Consider the following 24,052-nt stretch of genomic DNA (forward strand, 5'->3'; position numbering starts at 1 on the left):
AATTATTTTCGAACAAGTTTTATTTTCTAACATCAGTTTGAATTGAGGTGTTCCGTCTCCTCGTTAATTCACATAAAAAGTAGCCCATTTCACTGTTGCGGACAATTTATGTTTGAAGCTTTACTGAGCCAGACAAAGTTCTCTCTTGAATGAGAGCCCAAGCACTTCCCAAGTGTTTCCCCAGATCAAGTATAAAGACATTGCGCATCTCTAGTCAGAACAGGCCTTGCACAAACGTTTTCCCCCAGCACATTTTCTGGCTGGCGCCCGCATTGCCTTCATGGTTGTTTTCCTTACAAATTGACTTTGAACATACAGTGAGGGAAAAAAGTATTTGATCCCCTGCTGATTTTGTACGTTTGCCCACTGACAAATAAATGATCAGTCTATAATTTTAATGGAAGGTTTATTTGAATAGTGAGAGACAGAATAACAACAACAAAAATACAGAAAAACGCATGTCAAAAATGTTATAAATTGATTTGCATTTTAATGAGGGAAATAAGTATTTGACCCCTCTGCAAAACATTACTTAGTACTTGGTGGCAAAACCCTTGTTGGCAATCACAGAGGTCAGACATTTCTTGTAGTTGGCCACCAGGTTTGCACACATCTCAGGAGGGATTTTGTCCCACTCCTCTTTGCAGATCTTCTCCAAGTCATTAAGGTTTCGAGGCTGACGTTTGGCAACTCGAACCTTCAGCTCCCTCCACAGATTTTCTATGGGATTAAGGTCTGGAGACTGGCTAGGCCACTCCAGGACCTTAATGTGCTTCTTCTTGAGGCACTCCTTTGTTGCCTTGGCCGTGTGTTTTGGGTCATTGTCATGCTGGAATACCCATCCACGACCCACTTTCAATGCCCTGGCTGAGGGAAGGAGGTTCTCACCCAAGATTTGACGGTACATGGCCCCGTCCATCGTCTCTTTGATGCGGTGAAGTTGTCCTGTCCCCTTAGCAGAAAAACACCCCCAAAGCATAATGTTTCCACCTCCATGTTTGAAGGTGGGGATGGTGTTCTTGGGGTCATAGGCAGCATTCCTCCTCCTCCAAACACGGCGAGTTGAGTTGATGCCAAAGAGCTCCATTTTGGTCTCATCTGACCACAACACTTTCACCCAGTTCTCCTCTGAATCATTCAGATGTTCATTGTCAAACTTCAGACGGCCCTGTATATGTGCTTTCTTGAGCAGGGGGACCTTACGGGCGCTGCAGGATTTCAGTCCTTCACGGCGTAGTGTGTTACCAATTGTTCTCTTGGTGACTATGGTCCCAGCTGCCTTGAGATCATTGACAAGATCCTCCCGTGTAGTTCTGGGCTGATTCCTCACCGTTCTCATGATCATTGCAACTCCACGAGGTGAGATCTTGCATGGAGCCCCAGGCCGAGGGAGATTGAAAGTTATTTTGTGTTTCTTCCATTTGCGAATAATCGCACCAACTGTTGTCACCTTCTCACCAAGCTGCTTGGCGATGGTCTTGTAGCCCATTCCAGCCTTGTGTAGGTCTACAATCTTGTCCCTCACATCCTTGGAGAGCTCTTTGGTCTTGGCCATGGTGGAGAGTTTGGAATCTGATTGATTGATTGCTTCTCCCTTTAAGAGTGTGCTCCTAATCTCAGCTCGTTACCTGTATAAAAGACACCTGGGAGCCAGAAATCTTTCTGATTGAGAGGGGGTCAAATACTTTGTTGTTATTCTGTCTCTCACTTGCTTAAGCTCCGGTGTGGAGCAGCTGACCGGTACCTGACCAGGCACCGGTGACCCAGGCACGGGTTGTGCCGGACTGACGACGCGCACCCCTGGCCTGGTGCGTGGAGCAGGAACGGGCCGGACCGGGTTGACGACTCGCACCCCTGGCTTGGTGCGTGGAGCAGGAACGGGCCGGACCGGGCTGACGATGCGCACCCCTGGCTTGGTGCGTGGAGCAGGAACGGGCCGGACCGGGCTGACGATGCGCACCCCTGGCTTGGTGCGTGGAGCAGGAACGGGCCGGACCGGGCTGACGACTCGCACCCCTGGCTTGGTGCGAGTGGCAGGAACAGGCCGGGCCGGGCTGGCGACGCGCACCGTAGGCTTGGTGCGAGGAGCAGGAACAGGCCGGGCCGGGCTGGCGACGCGCACCGTAGGCTTGGTGCGAGGAGCAGGAACAGGCCGGGCCGGGCTGGCGACGCGCACCGTAGGCTTGGTGCGAGGGAGCAGGAACAGGCCGGGCCGGGCTGGCGACGCGCACCGTAAGCTTGGTGCGTGGAGCAGGAACAGGCCGGGCCGGGCTGGCGACGCACACCGTAGGCTTGGTGCGAGGGGCAGGAACAGGCCGGGCTGGCGACGCGCACCGTAGGCTTGGTGCGTGGAGCAGGAACAGGCCGGGCCGGGCTGGCGACGCACACCGTAGGCTTGGTGCGAGGAGCAGGAACAGGCCGGGCCGGGCTGGCGACGCACACCGTAGGCTTGGTGCGAGGAGCAGGAACAGGCCGGGCCGGGCTGGCGACGCGCACCGTAGGCTTGGTGCGTGGAGCAGGAACAGGCCGGGCCGGGCTGGCGACGCACACCGTAGGCTTGGTGCGAGGAGCAGGAACAGGCCGGGCTGGCGACGTGCACCGTAGGCTTGGTGCGTGGAGCAGGAACAGGCCGGGCCGGGCTGGCGACGCACACCGTAGGCTTGGTGCGAGGAGCAGGAACAGGCCGGGCCGGGCTGGCGACGCGCACCGTAGGCTTGGTGCGTGGAGCAGGAACAGGCCGGGCCGGGCTGGCGACGCACACCGTAGGCTTGGTGCGAGGAGCAGGAACAGGCCGGGCCGGGCTGGCGACGCGCACCGTAGGCTTGGTGCGTGGAGCAGGAACAGGCCGGGCTGGGCTGGCGACGCACACCGTAGGCTTGGTGCGAGGGGCAGGAACAGGCCGGGCCGGGCTGGCGACGCACACCGTAGGCTTGGTGCGAGGAACAGGAACAGGCCGGACCGTACTGGGAACACACACCACTGGCCTTAAACGGGGATCAGGAACGGGCCGGACCGGACTGGCAATACCTCTCAGTACCTCTCGCCGTGCCTCTACAACTTCCTTCCCTCCTCTCACCAATGGCTCCCGTAACCCAGTGGCCTTCTCTCCTCGTCTCCCATTTCGCCCTGTGGCAGCCTCCTGCTGCCCAGTCGCCCATGCCGTGTGCCCCCCCCTAAAAATTTTCTGGGGTTGCCTCTCGTCCGTCCGACGACGACACTGTTGACGCCGTTGCTCCTCTCTCGCCAGGGCCTTAATCTTAGCCCATGGCCCCTTGCCCCCGAGCATGTCCTCCCAGGACCACGATTTGCCCACCTGGGCCATCGCCAACCTCTCCAGCTCCTTTCCCGGCGCTTCCTCCCATGTCCAGGCCGCCTGCTCCTGGACACGCTGCTTGGTCCTGGTATGGTGGGATCTTCTGTCACGATCGTTAGAGAGAGTGGACCAAGGCGCAGCGTTGCAGGCAAACATATTTATTTAAAGAGAGTAAACACTCGAACAAAACAACAAACGATACGTGCAGTCCTACGGTATAGACCAAAAGGAACAAACCAACTGGAACAAGATCCCACAACTATTGTGGGAAAACAGCCTCTATAAATATGGCTCCCAATCAGAGACAACCAGCAACAGCTGACACTTGTTGCCTCTGATTGGGAACCACTCTGGCCAACACAGAAATACAATACATAGAATCCCGACATAGACCAACAACACATAGAATATACACACCCTGGCTCAACATATAGAGTCCCAGAGCCAGGGTGTGACATGCTTTCAAGACAACTGTGAAATCTGAAAAATACTAGGTCAAATCATGACGTCAATGATCTTCAGGTCGGAAAGTCAGAGCTCTAGGAAAAGGCCAGAGTTCCCGAGTTGGAATTCCGAGTTGGATGACCGTTCAAAACTATTTTTCCCAGTCGGAGCTAATTTTTTCCCCAAGTTGCAAGTTGTCCTGAACGCACTGAAGTCGGAAGTCAGAGATTTCACAGTTCCCAGTTGTTTTGAACGTGGCATCAGATTGTAACTTTTGTACCTCAGGGTTGCCAGCTCAGACCCCCCTTTCCAGGGGTTTTATTTTAATTTTATTTTAATTTAGCGTATAAACTTCTGTTGTTTTTGCCCCCCATTTATTGATAAATCCCCCATCATAGTAATATTTCCTGCATTATATTCCCCCATGATACCTTCCCCCATTTCTACCCCCCATGGACTTGAAACCCCCCACAAATGAAATGAACCCCCCCACAAACCCCCCTAAAATGGTTTCATCCCTGTTTAGCTTTCGTGCTATGGTTAGGCTAGGCAGTAGGCTTGTATTTGGTGTGATTTGTCAAAAACGGTAAACGACTTGTCAAGTCATGTGCTCCGGTTCTTGTATACACTGTAACAAGTACATCAACGATTTGTAATATGCTGAATAGTGGCTAAACTAAGTTAATAGTTTTCAGGCAATGAGTGCAGCCATCTTTGACTTTGTTTATTTGCGTCTTATAGTGAATGGCATTCTGGGATTAGGGAGTTTTTGCCAAGTCAAACATAAACAAACATGGCTGCCATCATAAAGAATTTAGCTGCTGTTAGCTTAGCTGACACACATTCCTTTTCTAAACAACATTACATTAGTCTCTTGTGCTTACCAGAGATGTGGTACATTGTAAACTAGTCTAGCTGTTAGGTCGCTAACTTATGTTTAGTTTTTTGTCAGCGCAACATGTTATTTAGACTGGTTTATGGAATGGGTTTGGCTGTGGATGTGTTCCGTGTGATGCTTATCTTTCACAATAAAAGGTAGAATTGCTGAATAAAGTTTAAGACCTTTATTTTCCATCAGTACAAAAAAATATTTAGATGCTGTTCAGACAACAATGCTGTTTAGACGCGTTTGTTGCGTCATACGTTCTGTTGCTACTGTTCCAATCACATATTTGAGATCGTACGCTGCAGGGACCACTCAACAAGGATCACAAATACGTGATCATACACGTCAAAGGGTTAACAGGAGCCATGTTCTGAGATGACACTCATGGATCCGTACAACTGTACAAGCACACACATCTTTTCAGAGTTCTTCTCCTACTAATAATATTGACAATGGCACTAGACTATAATCCACACAGTAGCCTACACATAGAGCCTACTGTAGGCCTAATATATCATATTCTGGAGAATGCAATCGTTCCATTGAAGGCCTGCCTCATAGAAAAGGGGACAGAAAGGGAATGGAGAGAGACAAAAGAGGAGAGGCTGCTTCAGTTGTGTTGAGCCTGAGCTTTGTCACTTGTAATCTGGGAGGCTGGGGCAGGCAGAGGCAGGGTAGGTGGCTGGGCTGACTGGCTGCTGGATGGTGGGAGGGGAGGGGTGAAGGGAGATGGTGCTGATGGAGTCGGGGGTCTGCTGGTTATCGATACTGGCGCAGGAGGAGGAGGAGTCAGGAGTGGCCCATTATTTGTCTGTGAAGCACTGCACAAAGACTCTCTCCACAGCTAATAGCCGATGGGGGTTTTCTAGCCTTATGAATAACAATAGGAAGGGGAACGAGGTAGGTAGCACTGACACAGGCACACACTGCTGGAAACAAAGGAAAGTATGATTAGGCTATGTTCTGGGTCTGAACCTGTATAAACACAACAACAAACATACAAAGCCTTTCCTACCTTGCTTAAAATCACTGATGTAGGCTACTAAGTAAAAGCAAAGAGTGAAGCTGATATCGGTGAGTGTAATTATCCAATTTCCGAGGGTTCACCCTTGAAAGAGGTGTTTAGTATTCACTGTGTGAGCCAGCATTTGTTATACAGTGGTGGCTAGAGGGCGCTGTGTCGTGCCCATTATTTTAGGCCTCAACAGTCCATTAACAGCAGCCCACTCTGATAGCACCTTTACAGCCTTACAGCCAGCACCTTCCTCCCTGAACCACAAATTATTAACACTTTATGGCCTGCTGTAAAACTGCATGACCGCAATCAAGACGTAGTTCCGGTCTGTGCTTTAGCTGGCTAATGTTACACGGACCAACACAAAGATAAAGTAGATGCAAGCAAACTCAATGTAAAAGAAAAGTAGGCTGTGTCATTCTTGTTTTGTGGTTGTTTCATGAGGGGGGATGGGAACATACAGCACCAGAGGACAGGAGGACTGTCTGTCTGTCTGTCTGTGTATGTGACCTACTGACCTTTGTTCTCATTGTGTTTAATGCTCTCTTGTACAAGATGGAGGCAGTACCAGCCACTGAGCTTCATTCTGGGAGTTAAGTGCTGGCACTCTGTGGCTGCATGCTCTCCCCCTCCCAATCTCACTAGCCAGCACATAAATGCTATAGCCTACAGGCACACACACACACACACACAATTTTGCACATACTTGTACCTGCGTGCACATACACAGACAAGGGAGTGCACACACACAGACAAGCACGGGCGCACACACACAGACACACACACACACACGCACACAGGGCCAAGATTATAGCCTGCTGCTGGCGTCTCCTATCTGCCTTTTACACCAGAGCAAGGACTTTTCATAAAACACTTAAAGAACACACACACATATAAAAAACCCACAGCCACCAGCCACAACCTGTTCTCTACCCTCACAAACCACCACCAACCCCCCTCCTCCTCTGTGTGACACTGTCGAGTTCAAAGCCAACCACCAGCATTGTCTTGTTTTTCTGACGCTTTGTTTTTAGTACAAACAATACTCCAAAAGATGTTTAACAATAAGCAGAGGAGCATCTCTGTAGACACTCACTCTAACAATAGATAGACAACGATTAGGCCTACAACATGCCGGATGTTGAAAGCAGAGACATAAGGGATTAACTCTTGGTCCTGTACTTGTGTCATTTTAACACCTTGCCAGCCACACACTCAGCCAGTCAAGACCATTATTCACGTTTCTACTGTATACGTGCAATTTCTCCACATTGTCCATACACATTGCTCTCAAAGTTTGCCATAATCTTAGGCAAGATGTCTTTAAGTAGTTTAATTGACAATAGTTTGCAACGCTAGGGTTGTGGGTTCATTTCCCACGGGGGACCAGTATGAAAAAATAATAATAATAATTATGCGCTCTGGATAAGAGCGTCTGCTAAATGACTAAAATGTAAATGTAAAAAAAGATAAGCAAACACATAGCATCACACACATATCATACTGATATTACACTCCACACTAACTCTAGTTAGACCTATGTCTATGACTGAGCTCTAAGCAAGGGAAAACAGGAGACAAGTATTAACACATAGCCTAGAGAGTGTCTGACCGGAGCAGGAAAGGGAGGGGACTGTGTGTGTACAGCCAGACTGTATAGCCTCTGACTGTCACGACTTCCTCCGAAGCTGCCTCCTCTCCTTGTTCGGGCAGGCTTCGGTGTTCGTCGTCACCGGCCTTCTAGCCACTACCGCTCCTCATTCCATTTGTTTTGTTTAGTTTATTACACACACCTGGTTCATATCCCCTAATTAGTATCTGTGTAAGTATTCCCTCTGCCCCCCCTTGTCTTTGTGTGTGATTGTTTATTGTGGAGGTCACTATAGCTCGGTGGAGCTGTATTGTATCTTTTATCGCCGGGATTTTCACCCTTGTGCCTTGTTTTCTCCAGTGCGCCGTATTTACAGCACTGGAGTCTTTTACGCATTGCTGAGTACCGCTGTACTGCCGAATAAACCATTTATTCTGTGATTTACCCTCCTGCGCCTGACTCCGTCCAAATCACCCGCTACAGAATCACATACCCAACAGCATGGAGTCAGCAGGAAACGGGAATATGCCTGGAGTCGTGGAGCATTCCAACATGCTAGCCAGCTTGGGCGAAGCGATGGATCGGGTTCTCCAGGTCTTCCAACACCTGGAGAGGAGAGGATCCGACCCTTCGGTACAGCAGAGCGACCGGATCCAGCCACCCACACCCCAACACCCAGAGGGATTCACCTATCCCGACCAAGGGAGTACGACGGGACAGCGGCCCGCTGCCAGGGATTCCTCCTGTCCACCATCAGCCTGGCTCCCTCGTCTCCTGCCTCTCGGGGAAAGCCCTGGAGTGGGCCAATGCGGTCTGGAATTAAGGAGGAGACGCGTTGGACAACTACGGGGCATTCGCTCGCCTCTTCCGGGCAGTCTTCGATCATCCCCCCGAAGGCAGGGGGCAGGGGACGAGGACCGCGCCAGACTTTGCCCTGGAGTTTAGAACTCTTGCGGCGGGGTCCGGATGGAACAAGCGGGCCCTCATCGACCACTTCCGGGTGCAGCCTGCGGAAGGACGTCTGAAGGAAGCTAGCCTTCCGGGATACCACGTTGACTTTCAACCAGCTGGTGGACATGGCCATCCGGTTGGACAACCTGCTGGCTTCCAGAGGACGTCCTGGAAGGGGCCTGCCGTTTCACCCCCCTGCAACCCGATTACGTTCCGATGGAGCTGGGTGGTGCAGCGATCCAGCAGAACGGAGGACGACATATCCAGTGTCACTCTTGTGGCAAGAGAGGACATTCTGCTGCACGCTGTCGTCCAGGGTTATTCTGGATCTGGAGGCGGCAGGCAGGGCACTCTCGCGCCACCCCAGGTAGCGCAAACCCACACTCGGTCAGAGCCCTCTGCTGCGCACTTCACCATACACGTCAACTTCCCTGAGCACACGGTAGTTCCCCAGTGTAAGGCACTGGTCGATTCAGGCGCAGCTGGGAACTTTCTTTAGCGAATAGCGACAGGTCTTTAGCGAATAGGTTATGTATCAAATTGGTTCCCCTACCCATTCCATTGCCCATCAAAGCACTTGACAATCGACCAATAGGGTCAGGTTTTGTTAGGGAGGTTACAGCACTAGTCACGATGATTATGCAGGAGACCCATAGGGAGCAAATCACCTTTTATATTATTGAGTCCCCAGATTTCCCTGTTGTGTTGGATCTTCCCTGGCTCGCACTACACAACCCCACCTTTTCATAGCCGCAGAGGGTTCTCACAGGGTGGTCGCAAGAGTGTCAGGGTAGGTGTCTAGCTGTTTCCGTTGGTGCAACCACGGTGGAAATTCCAGACACTACCTCCACCATGCGCATTCCCCCCGAATACCTCGACTTGGCGCAAGCGTTTTCCAAAACGCAGGCGACCAAATTACCACCTCATCGGGCGGGGGATTGCGCAATAAACCTCTGGTTAGACGCTGTGCCTCCCAGGAGTCATGTCTATCCCCTGCTGCAGGCTGAAACGGAGGCTATGGAGAAATACATCTCCGAGTCCCTGCGTCAGGGGTTCATACGTCCCTCCATTTCGCCCGCCTCCTCAAGTTTTTTGTGAAGAAGAAAAACGGAGGTCTGCGCCCTTGCATTGATTACCAAGCACTGAACAAGGGGACAATCCAATATAGTTATCCTCTACCCCTCATTCCATTTGTGATCGAGTCAATGCATGGGGCGCGCTTCTTCACGAAATTCCTTCCTCGGATACCACATCACCACCTCAGGTGTGGAGATGGAGGGAGACCGCATTTCAGCTGTGCGTAATTGGCCGACTCCAACCACGGTAAAGGAGGTGCTTTATTGGCTTTGCCAATTACTATCAGAGGTTTATCCGGGGCTTTGGCAAGGTTGCAGCTCCCATCACCTCTCTGTTGAAGGGTGGGCCGTCCCGGCTCCGCTGGTCTGCTGCAGTTGGCTCTGTTCACCTCAGCCCCGGTACTGGCCCATCCCATGCCATCATTACCGTTCGTAGTGGAGGTGGATGCATCCGAGGTAGGGATAGGCGCTGTCCTATCTCAATGCTCGGGCACGCCACCCAAGCTCCGCCCCTGTGCCTTCTTCTCTAAGAAGCTCAGCCCGGCGGAGCAGAACTACGACGTTGGTGATCGGGAGCTGTTGGCTGTTGTCAGAGCCCTGACCGCGTGGAGGCACTGGTTCGAGGGGGCGAAACACCCTTTCCTTGTCTGGACTGACCACCATAACCTGGCCTTGTTCTTCACCCGGTTTGATTTCATGTTGTCATACATACCAGGTACTAAGAACGTGAAGGCAGACACATGTCACGGCTGTACAACACAGAGGAGAGGCCCATAGACAACACACCCATACTCCCAGCCTCCTGCATTGTGGCGCCGGTAGTGTGGGCCGTCGACGCGGACGTAGAGCGGGCGTTACGCACAGAGCCATCTCCACCTCAGTGGCCAGCGGGGCTGCGGTACGTGCCGTCTCTTGTCCGTGATCGTCTGATCTATTTGGGACACAAGTCCCCCTCCTCTGGTCACCCAGGTATCGGCCGTACAGTGCTCTGCCTGACCGGGAAGTACTGGTGGCCTACCTTGACTAAGGACGTGAGGGTGTATGTCTCCTCATGCTCGGTGTGCACCCAGAGTAAGGCACCTAGGCACCCCTCAGCGGGTAAGTTACATCCCTTACCAGTTCCACAACGGCCATGGTCCCACTTGTCAATTGACTTCCTCATTGATCTTCCCCTCTCTCAGGGTAACACCACCATCTTGGTTGTTGTGGACCACCGCCTCCTTCCTCTGCCCGGTCTCCCCACGGCCCTGCAAACTGCGGAAGCCCTGTTTACACACGTCTTCCAGCACTACGGGGTGCCAGAGGACATAGTGTCTGACCTGGGTCCCCAGTTTATATCCAGGGTCTGGAAGGCGTTCATGGAACCACCCACTACACTGACTGAGTTTGTTTTTTCTCAATATGCATACTACCGTGCTCTGAGCACGCAAATTGGAGCAGGAAACGGTCAGAGTATGAGTCCAAATCAAAGTATGCGAAACGGAGCATGGAGGGCAGTTCTCAGATGTGTACTTCGTTTGTACACATTTTGAAGCATCGATGCAAGCTTCAACTTAAATATTCCCAGGACTGTTGACACAATATGATGCAACCATGTAAAAACGTATTCAACCTCTTTGTTATGGCAAGCCTAAATAGGTTCAGGAGTAAAGATGTGCTTAACAAGTCACATACTAAGGTGCATGGACTCACTCTTTTGCAATAATAGTGTTTAACATGTTTTTTTTTATGAATACCTCATCTCTGTACCCCACTCATACAATCCTCTGTAAGGTCCCTCAGTCGAGCAGTGAATTTTAAGCACAGATTCAACCACAAAGACCAGGGAGGTTTTCCAAGGCCTCGCAAAGAAGGGCACCTATTGATAGATGGGTATAAATAAAAAAAGCAGACATTGAATATCCCTTTGAGCATGGTGAAGTTATTAATTACACTTTGGATCAATCACCCAGTCACTACAAAGATACAAACGTCTTTCCTAACTCAGTTGCCGGAGAGGAAGGAAACCGCTCAGGGATTTCACCATGAGGCCAATTGTGACTTTAAAACAGTTACAGTTTAATGGCTGTGATAGGAGAAAACTGAGGATGGATCAACAACATTGTAGTTACTCCACAATAATAACCTAATTGACAGAGTGAAAAGAAGGAAGATGGTACAGAATAAAAATAATCCAAAACATGCATCCTGTTTGCAACAAGGCACTAAAGTAATACTGCAAAAAATGTGGCAAAGCAATTAACCTATTGTCCTGAATACAAAGTATTATGTTTGGGGCAAATCCAATACAACACATTACTGAGTACCACTCTCCATATTTTCAAGCATAGTGGTGGTTGCATCATGTTATGGGTATACTTGTAATCGTTGAGGACTGGGGAGTTTTTCAGGATAAAAAAGAAATGGAATGGAACTATGCACAGACAAAATCCTAGAGGACAGCCTGGTTCAGTCACATTCCACCAGACACTGGGAGATTAATTCACGTTTCAGCAGGACAATAACCTAAAACACAAGGCCAAATATACACTGGAGTTGCTTACCAAGAAGACAGTTAATGTTCCTGAGTGGCCGAGTTTCAGTTTTGACTTATAATCTACTTGAAAATCTATGGCAAGACCTGAAAATGGTTGTCTAGCAATGATCACCAACCAATTTGACAAAGCTGGAAGAATTTTGAAAAGAATAATGGGCAAATGTTACACAATCCATTTATGTACCCAGAAAGACTCACAGCTGTAATCACTGCCAAAGGTGCTTCTACAAAATATTGACTCAGGGGTGTGAATACTTATGTAAATGTGATATTTCTGTATTTCATTTTCAAAACATTTGCAAACAGTCATTATGGGAAAAAAATCAATTTTATACATTTTGAATTCAGGCTGTAACAACAAAATGGGGAATCAGTCAAGAGGTATGAATACTTAAGGCACTGTAGCTAGCTAATAACTATGAAGTAACAAGCTTGCATTTGCTTTATGTAGTTATCATGTTTCGTCTTTATTGGTCAAAGGAAATGCAGTAGCACTGGAGTGGGTAGTGCTTCTCAAATGCATTCTGTACAATCTCGTCCTCACAAGAACGTACTCAAGAGAACGTCCTCGGAGAACGAACTTGGAGCATGAGAGTGTGGAGAACGATAGTATTGGGAAACACCCTCAGTGTCTCAGGTTAGCCTAGCCTAGTGCAGTACATAGTGTACAGCGCCACATCCATCCATCATCAGGGAGTGCCTGTCCCTGGAGCAGGCAGACTAAAGCTCACACACTCCCCAGCCCCATGCAGCCCCATGCAGCCCCAGCCCCCAGCCCTGACTCCCCCTCCATCCTCCCTCCATCAGCCAGCCCAACACAGCCAGGCAATATCCTCAAGGCTAGGAGGGACATAAAAGAGTGCGGTTGAGGGTTAGGATAATGAGAAAATGGAGTTGACCCGTGAATGTAAAAATAAAATCATAAAACACTGTCAGGGTCAGAAAACTGTGTACAGTGTAAATTATGACCTCAGGGTTGGTCAAAATGGGAGCTCTATAAGTCTCTGGTAGGTAACACTTTTCACTTCCTCTTCTGGCATTAATCAATTTTAGGCACAAATAGCCAAGTGGAAGTGGCCATGTTGGGAGTATCTTGGGAAAACCAAAGGATTGGGAAATGTACTGTTTAGCCTATAATTGTGCCTGATATTAATGACACTGTATTTCTGATGACGTAGGACATTAGCCTGGTTAGTAAGCACAATGTTGACTAAGTCGTCATGTGGCAGCATCTCTCCTCAGCAGTGCCCAGTCCCAGTCCCACTTCAGGCCCTGTCCTGTCTACCTTGCCTCCCTCCATTGCCAGCCCAGTGAGTGCAGCACAGCACTGCGCCACACTGCACAACTCTCCCTCCGGGAGTCCCTACCCTCCTCCAGTATCAGGCTGTGGCTGTGTGAGTGACTGAAGTGTAGGATTCTGTGGGGCCAGGGCTAGAGCCGGAGTCAGAGAGAGCTTTATCTGATCTCATTTCCCTCCAACAAAAGCCCAATCCCCACGGAGAGGGCAGCAGGCAGGGGATCAGGCTGCTCTCAGGGTGCAGCATGCAGTAGCAGCACTGCGGGGGGAGGGGGTGGTGGGGGTGTAGGGTAAGGGAAACATGCAGACTAGAGCTCCTTTACAGGAGACAAACAGGAAAAGCATGGCGAGAGAGAAAGGAAGAGAGGAGAAACCACTAGGGTCTACTTCCAGTGAGCATTGTTCTGCTCTGTGTGTTATTAGGGAAAGCAAAAATAATTGTTCTGTTAGTTTAGGCTATACAAAATTGCATAGATGAAAGGATTTCTAACACTAATATTCTAATTGATGAGGTGTATTTGGTTATTCAGGGATCAAGGGAAAGTGCAGTATGCAAAGTGTAAATATATCTACGAGAGCAAGCTAACCTTCACCTTCAGGCCTATGGAGGGCTTGTCAGTGTTGTGGCCCAGAGTTCCTCCCACCTTTACCTTGCAGAGAGGGTGTTACACTAGGCTAGAAGATTCTCTGAAGCTGGGGCTGTGGGGGTGGTGGTGGGATGGTTTTAACCCTTCTGTCCACGTCCATTGGAGGTGTAGTAGGCCTAACCCGGCAGATGGGTTCCTGGGTGATCTCATTTTATCCCTCTCTTGGAAACATCTGTCTCATCTTGTCAGCTCTGGATCTACTCTGCCGCCATTCCCATTCCCCACTGTGGAGGGATAGGATGTACACCATCATTTGGCTATGTTAAGACTGACAAACACAATAGAATATCTCCATAAGTGTAGGTAGGTAGACCTAGTCACTCACAGCACTGGACTTTATTGTACAATACTGTTGTAATACACTATATTGTACTACACTGTACAGCACTGCACTGCATTGATTGTTACTTGCGGAATAATAACATGCAAGTGGTGCACCGTAAATAATATTGAATATTCAATAATTATAACTTCATTAGACGTTATCACACATTAGGCCACACCATTACAACTGCACTGCACTCTGTTTTATATAGGTAGCAACATAACATCTATCCATAACATCTTGCTGACTCTAGCCATACATAGCAAGCTTAGTTGTGTGAAACAGGCAGCTATTTCACCCAAAACCAATGATGGCTATGAAAGGGTGCTGAACTGCTCTGAACCCTTCTGTTGTTGTTGCCGTCCTTGGCCTGCTGAGGCTAAAGCAGCTTTCGCAATACCTCGGGTCACTGGATGCTGCTGAGGAACCACCTTTAAAATGTAGAAAAACAAACACACTTCGTCGCTCCGTCCTTATCTAATCTGAGCCGTCCAATTGGGTATCGGGTGTTGGGTGTTGGGCGTGGGATGAAACAGGAGTGACTGATTTCAGAATTTTGAGATTTATGGGGCAACCTTTACGCCGGTTCTCTGAAATGCACCCTTCTACCCTCCCATAAAACAATAAGAGACATGCGTGGGGAGTGATCCCAAGGACACACACACACCTTGTACTCAGCCAGGGAATGAGACTGTTTTTTCTGGGAAGAGCTTAGTAGTTAGCAAGCAGAGGGAGGTCTCCAAACTCTCTATCCCCCTATGGCCTCCTGTGCAGCCAGCCGGAGGCAGTCACAACATTCTGAGGCAGCATCCAGCTAGTCACTAGTGCCTCATTAACACCAGGTTGAGACGCTGGTCCAGCTAAAAGTCAGTTATCTAATTGCAGTTTCCCTGAGAAAAACACTGATTATAAATATGCCAACAGGCAGGCACTCAATCACAGCTGGTGTTCATTCCTATAAACAAAACAAATTGTTACCTGTCTCTCTCCCTGCGAGTGAGCTTTTGCTTGTAATAATTAATTTACTTGCCTTATTATTTCTGTGTGTGTCGTGGGGGGGTTGTGGCCCTATCTCAGCGGAAAGCATCCTTCCTCTGCACAAATGAGGACACAACTAGTGGTAGACATCCTCCCACAACACACGCACACATACACACACACATTTAAGGTAGTTGGCATCTCTCAACAGCCTGTGAAGTTGGGGGAAGGTGGGGATGTAGTCAAACTGGACAAAATAACAGCATACTCCTCCTATCCTGGTCCTCTCCTATAATTCACCTGAAAAGGCCTTTAGAACCCGAGCCCCAAGTCCCCGAGATGAACTTGGCAAACACACTCATAATCAAATAGAACATACACTGTGAAATGTCATATGTTAATGGGCTGAATATTTAATAGTATTTCCATTAGGTTATCATATTATTATAGACACCATTTTTAGCCCCTCCCCTTACTTGCCTTGGAGCACCGTGCACTGTGGCGCTGCCTATGTGGGAAATCAGCTCTGATGCAGCAGTAGAAATACTGGTTTCATCCCATATGGCACCCTATTCCCTGGACTCTTGTCCAAGGTAGTGCACTATATAGGTAATAGGGTGCCATTTGGGATGTATCCACTGTTCTTCTCAACCTAATAGAGGCAGGCTTATTTTGAAGGCCTCCTAGCCTGCATCTGTCTTTAACTCAGTACTACAGTCAGGGACAGACAGTACTTGAGGAATCCCTGGCTTGGTGACATGGACCTGACACTATTAATGAGGCTTCTCAGGCGCTGTCACTCAAACACAATAACGTTTCCAATGGGTTGGCCATCTTTAATACCAATGGTGTCTATAGCCTAACACTTTGTTTTCTTCTGTTAGCGAAGGTCAGGTGTGGCAGATTTTTTCTATAGTCTATATTTTCAAAAATATATAAATATATTTTTGTTCAACTTCCTGTTCATTACACATCACATTAAGATATTACTTTGTAAACCTCATCAATCAATCAATCAATCAAAATGTCCTCATTTATCCAAGTAATTTATCTGGTTGGCACAGTACAGTACATCTGTAATCATCTAATTTCCCCAATAATACCTACTGTGTTCTTCTGTTAGCTTTTTGTGTTACTGATGTGAAGAAGTCTGTGGGGCTTATAACAAGTATTAGCTAGGTCTTATTAGGTCTTGTCCAATTAGAGTGTTTTGAAGCAGCGGTGCTACACTACCTAAACTGTTTAAAACAGTATATTCCAGCCGTCCATACAATATTTTGCCACCAGGCCTCCTCAGTTCATTACGCTGACTATAAGATAATGCAGCATTGCTATTCTCATCTATTTATTTTGTTTAACAGTTGACCTCGATCGCGTAGCTCGGGGTGAGGCAGATCAAAGTCATCCTGTCATTTTCAACTGCCCTACTTTCAGTGACTTCTAACACCTTAGGCAATGTGTGCCACTGGGCTAGAGGCTGCAGGAGTGTAGTGGTAGTGGTAGTGGTAGTATTCTGGTCTGCTCTCTCTGCCTTCCAGGGAGGGAAGCAGGGATGTAGACACTGTGCGGTCATCTCTACACATTTCTGGCTATACTCTGAGCTCCTACCAAGAGGGTTTTTAGAGAAATGTACAGAAATTACTCAGCCTGTCAGATGGTTTCTAAAGCCTACAGCCAGTTTACCCTTGCATTGTGTGTGTGTGTGTGTGTGTGTGTGTGCTCAAAGCTAGTCATAGTACTACACACATGGACCATGTGGTCCGGGTCCCCTGTCCTCATATAGCATAGTACAGTCCTCCACTTCAGTGTGGGAAATCACAGTAGCTAGCTGAACGAGTACAGCAGTGCTCCGTCATTCATGTAAGAATCCAAAGCAGGAAACACACACAGAAACAAACCAACAACTTCCTAAATTCCTTGTAATGGGTGTACTTGGTTACTAAGAATGTCAACCCAAGTACAGCGTAATCCGCCTGGATGACATGTCTGATTGCCTGAGCCTTGTGGGCCCTTTCTCTCTGGTCCCTGGTGATGGAGGAAGTGCCTAGCACCTACCACAGAGTGGTACATCTTGTTGTCACAGACACTTGCCCACTGACCCTTCCAGTCACATCTCCAGTGAGAGCTCCTCGAGGGGCCACCCCACAGCTCAGCCAGTGGAGTGGCCCCTCAGGAGGTCAGTGCATCAGGAGCCCCTCTTGGTTCCCTCTGGAGCCCCAGTGCAATCATAGCCACTCTTAAGCACAGGGCCTGAGAATCTCTTGTGGGGCGCTCCTGGAATATGTCACAACCCTCAGAGTCAAAGTGTGACCCCCCTTCCCCCCACCTTGGAGAGCAGATAAATGGGACAGATGGGAGAGGAGCCAGTCCGTTCAAAATAGACAGAGAGGAGCAAGGTTTACTCCCTCTGGCAAATAATTCACAGTGACATAGCTAGCAAGTCAAGGTTGCCTGTCAAAGTTCTCTATTGGAGGGCCATATTGGAGGTTCCCATTAACATCTCATATTCTCAGACAGGAAACGTTAGGCTATAGGCTACAACACAAATGGCTAGCTAACAACAAGCCTTTCTGTATAGACGTTTCGACTTTAGACTTATTGAAGAATAGCAGATAAGATTTTTGTCTCCTAAAGTTAGAGAAGGAGAGAGCACGGCTGGCGGTGTTCTCCACTGTTAACTATTTGATTTATTAGCTTATTTTTGGCGGTGCATTCATCCGCCATGTGCGAAACTGCTCCCAGATCCCATCTGCTACTGCTTGCTGCTGCCGGGTTAAATAGGCAGCGAGCGGACATGTAATGATGGCTCTCTCCTGGGAACATTACCTCTGCACATTCACCTGACAGCAGCAGCAGGCAACGCAGTGTCAATCACCACAGCCAAGCTGTTTCTCCTCAGCCCGCTGAAAGATGGAGTCATGGAAAGACATCATGGTGCACAGTAACACACGCTCGTACTTGTATTAAGGGGCAAATGTTTCCCTGCTCAGTACCACTCATACTGACTGTTACAGAGTGGATTAGAATACATTGACCTTTGGTCATGTCTCCACACAGAGTTCAAGGTGAACACCATTTAGGTGGTGGTGGTGGCTTAACCTGTCCCAGGAGGCCTTCTCTAGCTGGTCTAGAGGACCTGACAAGGCTCCCTGCCCCTCTTTCCCCAACCCCAACCATACCTCCATCCAACCCTCTCCGTTCACCCCCTTCCTCCCTGGTATGGGAACAGTAGCCCTTCAACCGTACCAGAAGCAGGGAGAGAGCAGCAGGGTGAGGCCCCCTTGATCGAAATTGATTCCAACATCTTCTCTCGCTTCACCCTGGCCTTTCCACTCTACTCACATCAAAATCCAAAGAGCTTGCTCTCTCCCAGCCTAACTAACACACTGATTGACTTAGTGTGAGGAGTGCATGTTGTTGTGGGCACAGTGTTGAACAGATAATTGTACTGTATCTTTATAGCAGCGGTACACAAATCCATTTCTTCAAAGCTCTCAGTTTTCCCCACCAACCATACCTATGAGGGATTTCATTTAAATAAAAGAGAGAGAGCTGAGAGAGGGGAGATCAGAGGAGAGAGAGAGAGAGAGAGAGCAACAGTAGTAGCTCTTTCTTACCGTCCTCCTCCTTAATGTGTGCGTTCTGGGGGCTGTGCATTCTCTCTCTGCGGTTCGGGGGACTCAGGTCTGAAGCAGGGCCGTGATCAGCTGATATCCATGTGGGGTCGCTCATGTCAAAGTCCTCACTGCTCACTGATGTCTCATCCTGACGGAAAAAGACAGGGAGAGAGAGAAAGATTCAGTCATGTCATTCCGTGGACAGCTAAGGCAGGTGGAAGAGGGAGAAAAAGAGATTGGAAGATATCAGACGTTACGTGACCGGTTGCCAAAAGAGGCGGAATGAGGCTACCTTGTCTGTGACAGAAGACTACCTAAATGGGCTACTGACGGAGAGGATGACACTTTGCAGTAAGACAATTGGTGCGTGTCTGGACTGCTGAGTGTTATGTTGTTATAAATAAAATAAACAACATAACCGGCAACAATTTACTATTATGAGTGTGAGACAATGGACAAAAGTCAAAGACAGCCTGCCGTTGCACATTTGCAATATAGCAAAGTGTTAAGCATCAGTCATTACAGAAGCTCTCCCTTTTTAGTCACTGCATTAAGGCAAAGAGCACTACAGACAGAGGACTACAGACTAAACACAATAAGAACTCCATCTACCAGGTCCAGAAGCCTTTAGCAGCAGGCCTATACACCATTCATACGGAGCATTAAGAAAGATTCATTAAGCATTAGAAGTCCAGCTGAGGCTCCATGACCGGGGCAAAACCCGGGCAAAAAACCAACCAGCCTAATGACACCATAAGGGCTAAGGCCCCTATCTTAATTTCCATGTCAGAGCTGATTCTACATTCATTCTACACACATTCTACATTTATTCCACTCTTGTTTGTTTGACTTGTGTCAGTGAGGCTCCTCCGGTTGCAGCACAGATCGAAGAGGATCTGAGAGCCCGGCACTCCCACTAATGAGGTCCAGAGTGCTGCAGATAGCTGCCTTTCAGGCAACACAACAGACAGACAGTCAAGACACAGCCTTCACCTCAAACCTCAGACCCATCCACTGCACTTTATAACTTCTTATTAAGTCTTTCCATACACTTACAGTATGAGCTTGTGCAAGCACCTAGTCTCACACATCCACAACACACATGCGCACACGTCATATATCATGCACACACAACCGTACACACACGTCATATATAATGCACACACAACCATACACACACACTTCATATATAATGCACACACAACCATACACACACACGTCATATCATGCACACACAACCGTACACACACGTCATATATAATGCACACACAACCATACACACACACGTCATATATAATGCACACACAACCATACACACACACGTCATATCATGCACACACAACCGTACACACACGTCATATCATGCACACACAACCGTACACACACGTCATATATAATGCACACAAACCATACACACACACGTCATATATCATGCACACACAACCGTACACACACGTCATATATCATACACACACAACCATACACACACGTCACAGGAAGGCCAAAAAGATCATCAAGGACATCAACCACCCGAGCCACTGCCTGTTCACCCCGCTATCATCCAGAAGGCGAGGTCAGTACAGGTGCATCAAAGCTGGGACTGAGAGACTGAAAAACAGCTTCTATCTCAAGGCCATCAGACTGTTAAACAGCCATCACTAGCACATTTGAGGCTGCTGCCTATAGACATAGACTAGAAATCACTGGCCACTTTAAGAAATGTTTCATATCTTGCATTACTCATCTCATATGTATATACTGTATTTTATACTATTCTACGGTATCTTAGTCACTTTAATAATGTTTACATATCTTGCATTACTCATCTCATACGTATATATACTGTATTCTATACTATTCTACGGTATCTTAGTCACATTAATCATGTTTACATATCTGCATTACTCATCTCATATGTATATACTGTACTCTATACTATTCTACTGTATCTTAATCCATGCCGCTCTGACATCGCTCGTCCACATATGTATATATTCTTAATTCATTCCTTACTTAGATTTGTGTGTATTGGGTATATGTTGTGAAATTGTTAGATATTACTTGTTAGATATTACTGCACTGTCGGAGCTAGAAGCACAAGCAGTTCGCTACACCCGCAATAACATCTGCTAAACACGTGTATGTGACCAATAACATTTGATTTGATTTGATTATCATGCACACACATCCGTACACACATATATCATGCTATCACTACTAGCTATATCTGTCTTTTTTCTGATTGAGCAACATGAAGGGAATACACACAAAAACAGACTCAAACTACACTGATTCACTAAAAAGAGCAGTGTGAAACAGTCTGAAGGGGACTGACTGTAAGTTTGTTTTCCAGGCGATGTTCAGGCCTAACACAAGTTCCTTCCGGTGAATGTTTTACAAATTGAACCTATATGTCACGATCAATAATGATGAAACCTATATGTCACGATCAATAATGATGAAACCTATATGTCATGATCAATAATGATGAAACCTATATGTCACGATCAATAATGATGAAACCTATATGTCCCAATCAATAATTATGAAACCTATATGTCCCAATCAATAATGATGTCACAATCAATAATGATGAAACCTATAAGTCACAATCAATAAAGATGAAACCTATATGTCCCAATCAATAATGATGAAACCTATACGTCACAATCAATAATGATGAAACCTATAAGTCACAATCAATAATGATGAAACCTATAAGTCACAATCAATAAAGATGAAACCTATAAGTCACAATCAATAATGATGAAACCTATAAGTCACAATCAATAAAGATGAAACCTATGTCACAATCAATAATGATGAAACCTATAAGTCACAATCAATAAAGATGAAACCTATAAGTCACAATCAATAAAGATGAAACCTATAAGTCACAATCAATAATGATGAAACCTATATGTCACAATCAATAATGATGAAACCTATAAGTCACAATCAATAAAGATGAAACCTATAAGTCACAATCAATAATGATGAAACCTATAAGTCACAATCAATAAAGATGAAACCTATATGTCCCAATCAATAATGATGAAACCTATGTCACGATCAATAATGATGAAACCTATAAGTCACAATCAATAATGATGAAACCTATAAGTCACAATCAATAAAGATGAAACCTATATGTCACGATCAATAACGATGAAACCTATATGTCACGATCAATAACGATGAAACCTACACTGAGTGTACAAAACTTGAATATTGAGTTGCACCCCCCTTTTGCCCTCAGAACAGCCTAAATTCTTTGGGGCATGGACTCTACAAGGTGTCGAAAGCGTTCCACAGGGATGCTGGCCCATGTTGACTCCAATGCTTCCCACAGTTGTGTCAAGATGACTCAATGTCCTTTGAGTGGTGATACACACAGGAAACTGTTGAGTGAAAAACCCAGCAGCGTTGCAGTTCTTGACACACTCAAACCAATGCGCCTGGCACCTACTACCATATCCCTTTCAAAGGCACTTCAATCTTCTGTCTTGCCCATTCACCCTCTGAATGGCACACATACACAATCCATGTCTCAATTGTCTCAAGGCTTAAAAATCCTTCTTTAACCTGTCTCCTCCCCTTCATCTACACTGACTGAAGTGGATTTAACAGGTGACATCAATAAGGGATCATAGCTTTCACCTGGATTCACCTGGTCAGTCTATGTCATGGAAAGAGCAGTGTTGATAATGTTTTGTACACTCAGAGTATATGCATGGCCTCTTCAGAGAGGACCAAATGAAACAAAGTGCCATAGGCAGTTGGGTGTGCATACTTTGTGTACTTTGCTGCAGTCATTAACAGCAAGAAAGGGATCACAGTCATACTGTAGTGCAGACAACACAAGGAACCTGGCTGTATCTCCATCTTTCCACAAGGAACAACAGACATCAGCCAACCCCCCCCACATGCCTACCCCACAGGACCTGTCAGTCACCCTCTGCCCACATGCAGGCTACCCAGCACGCACTCCAATTGGTTATCTTCTTTCACTTGCAAATTGACCTGTGCATTATTTATGAGTTTATGTGGATGGAGAGATACAGGCGCTACCTAACTAACTGGTCCGCTGTTGAGTCGACCCAGGTGCAGCCCTACCCTACAGCATGGCACAGTGGAACGCATCAAGACAAGGACAGGATCTAAGTACAGCACCGGTGGCCATATGTAGAAATTGTAGTAGATTGTCATTAAATTCTAACTGCTGTCACACTGGCCCTAAAGATAACAAATGTCCTTGGGCAGTGGAGAGGAGATAGAGAGGGGCTGAATGGAGAGGGGCTGGAGGGGTCTATGGGTCATCAGTCACTGGGAGTGGGAGGGGTCACGGCAGCATGTCCTATTGAGGTCAAGCAGAGCAGAGGAGTATGTAATCACCATTCTGACGAGATGCTGCTAGGTGGATGTCAACAGATTCTCAGCTACTGTACCTATGGCACTCAATCACACTGGAGGCTGCAAGTATTTGATAGCTGACATCAGTCTCACTATAGGCCTATATGTACAGTATCTCACAAAAGTGAGTACACCCCTCACATTTTTGAAAATATTTGACTATATCTTTTCATGTGACAACACTGAAGAAATGACACTTTGCTACAATGTAAAGTAGTGAGTGTACAACTTGTATAACAGTGTAAATTTGCTGTTCCCTCAAAATAACACAACACACAGCCATTAATGTCTAAACCGCTGGCAACAAAAGTGAGTACACCCCTAAGTGTGTATGTCTTCTTCTGCCACAGTTACAACAACGAGTTAGGTTTACACACACTTCTTAGCTTAACAATCCTGACATCCTGAGTGAATACGCTGATGCCTGACAAGGACATAAAGTTAGGCTCGTCTTCTTTGTGGATTGACTGGTTGGTCACAATATATAACCTATATACGTATTATGGACACAGCATGTCTTACACTAATGATCTTGTTATTAGTTGTTGTTATTAGTCCCATCCTTCAGCTCCATTCAACACCTCCCATCTATCTCTTAACTCGTAACACCATCCATATTGGATTTCTATTTGCCATATATTTTTCAACTGTACTGTGATGTTTTACAAAAGTTCTGAACCTTTCTAATCTCATTGTTTCTACAGTTTGTGAATTGAAAATAAACATTTTTGCTAAAAGTATTATTATATTATTGATCAATTGACTATGACTTTTCAGATCACCCAGTAGTGCTATCTGCAGGGTCAGCTCCATGCAAATATTGCAATCCTTCAGCCATTCCTGGACCTGTGTCCAGAAACAAGCTACAAATGGACAGTACAAATGATCTAATGATTCTGTCTCTTCACAGCCAAATCTGCAGAGCTGGGAAGATTATATCCCCCATACAAATAACACTATTGG

General features: G+C 47.0%; 1 protein-coding gene across 4 annotated transcripts in view; it reads right to left on the bottom strand.

Moving 5' to 3' along the window:
* Positions 1–24,052, bottom strand: part of LOC121545507 (nucleolar protein 4-like) — a 172,024-nt gene that overhangs the window by 47,435 nt on the left and 100,537 nt on the right. For all 4 annotated transcript variants that reach the window (XM_041856080.2, XM_041856079.2, XM_041856081.2 and 1 more), the window contains one exon: positions 18,677–18,824. In XM_041856080.2, coding sequence (XP_041712014.1) covers positions 18,677–18,824 — 148 coding nt within the window. The remainder of the gene's footprint in view (positions 1–18,676; positions 18,825–24,052) is intronic.

Source organism: Coregonus clupeaformis, chromosome 30, assembly GCF_020615455.1.
Source record: "Coregonus clupeaformis isolate EN_2021a chromosome 30, ASM2061545v1, whole genome shotgun sequence".
NCBI lineage: Eukaryota > Metazoa > Chordata > Actinopteri > Salmoniformes > Salmonidae > Coregonus > Coregonus clupeaformis.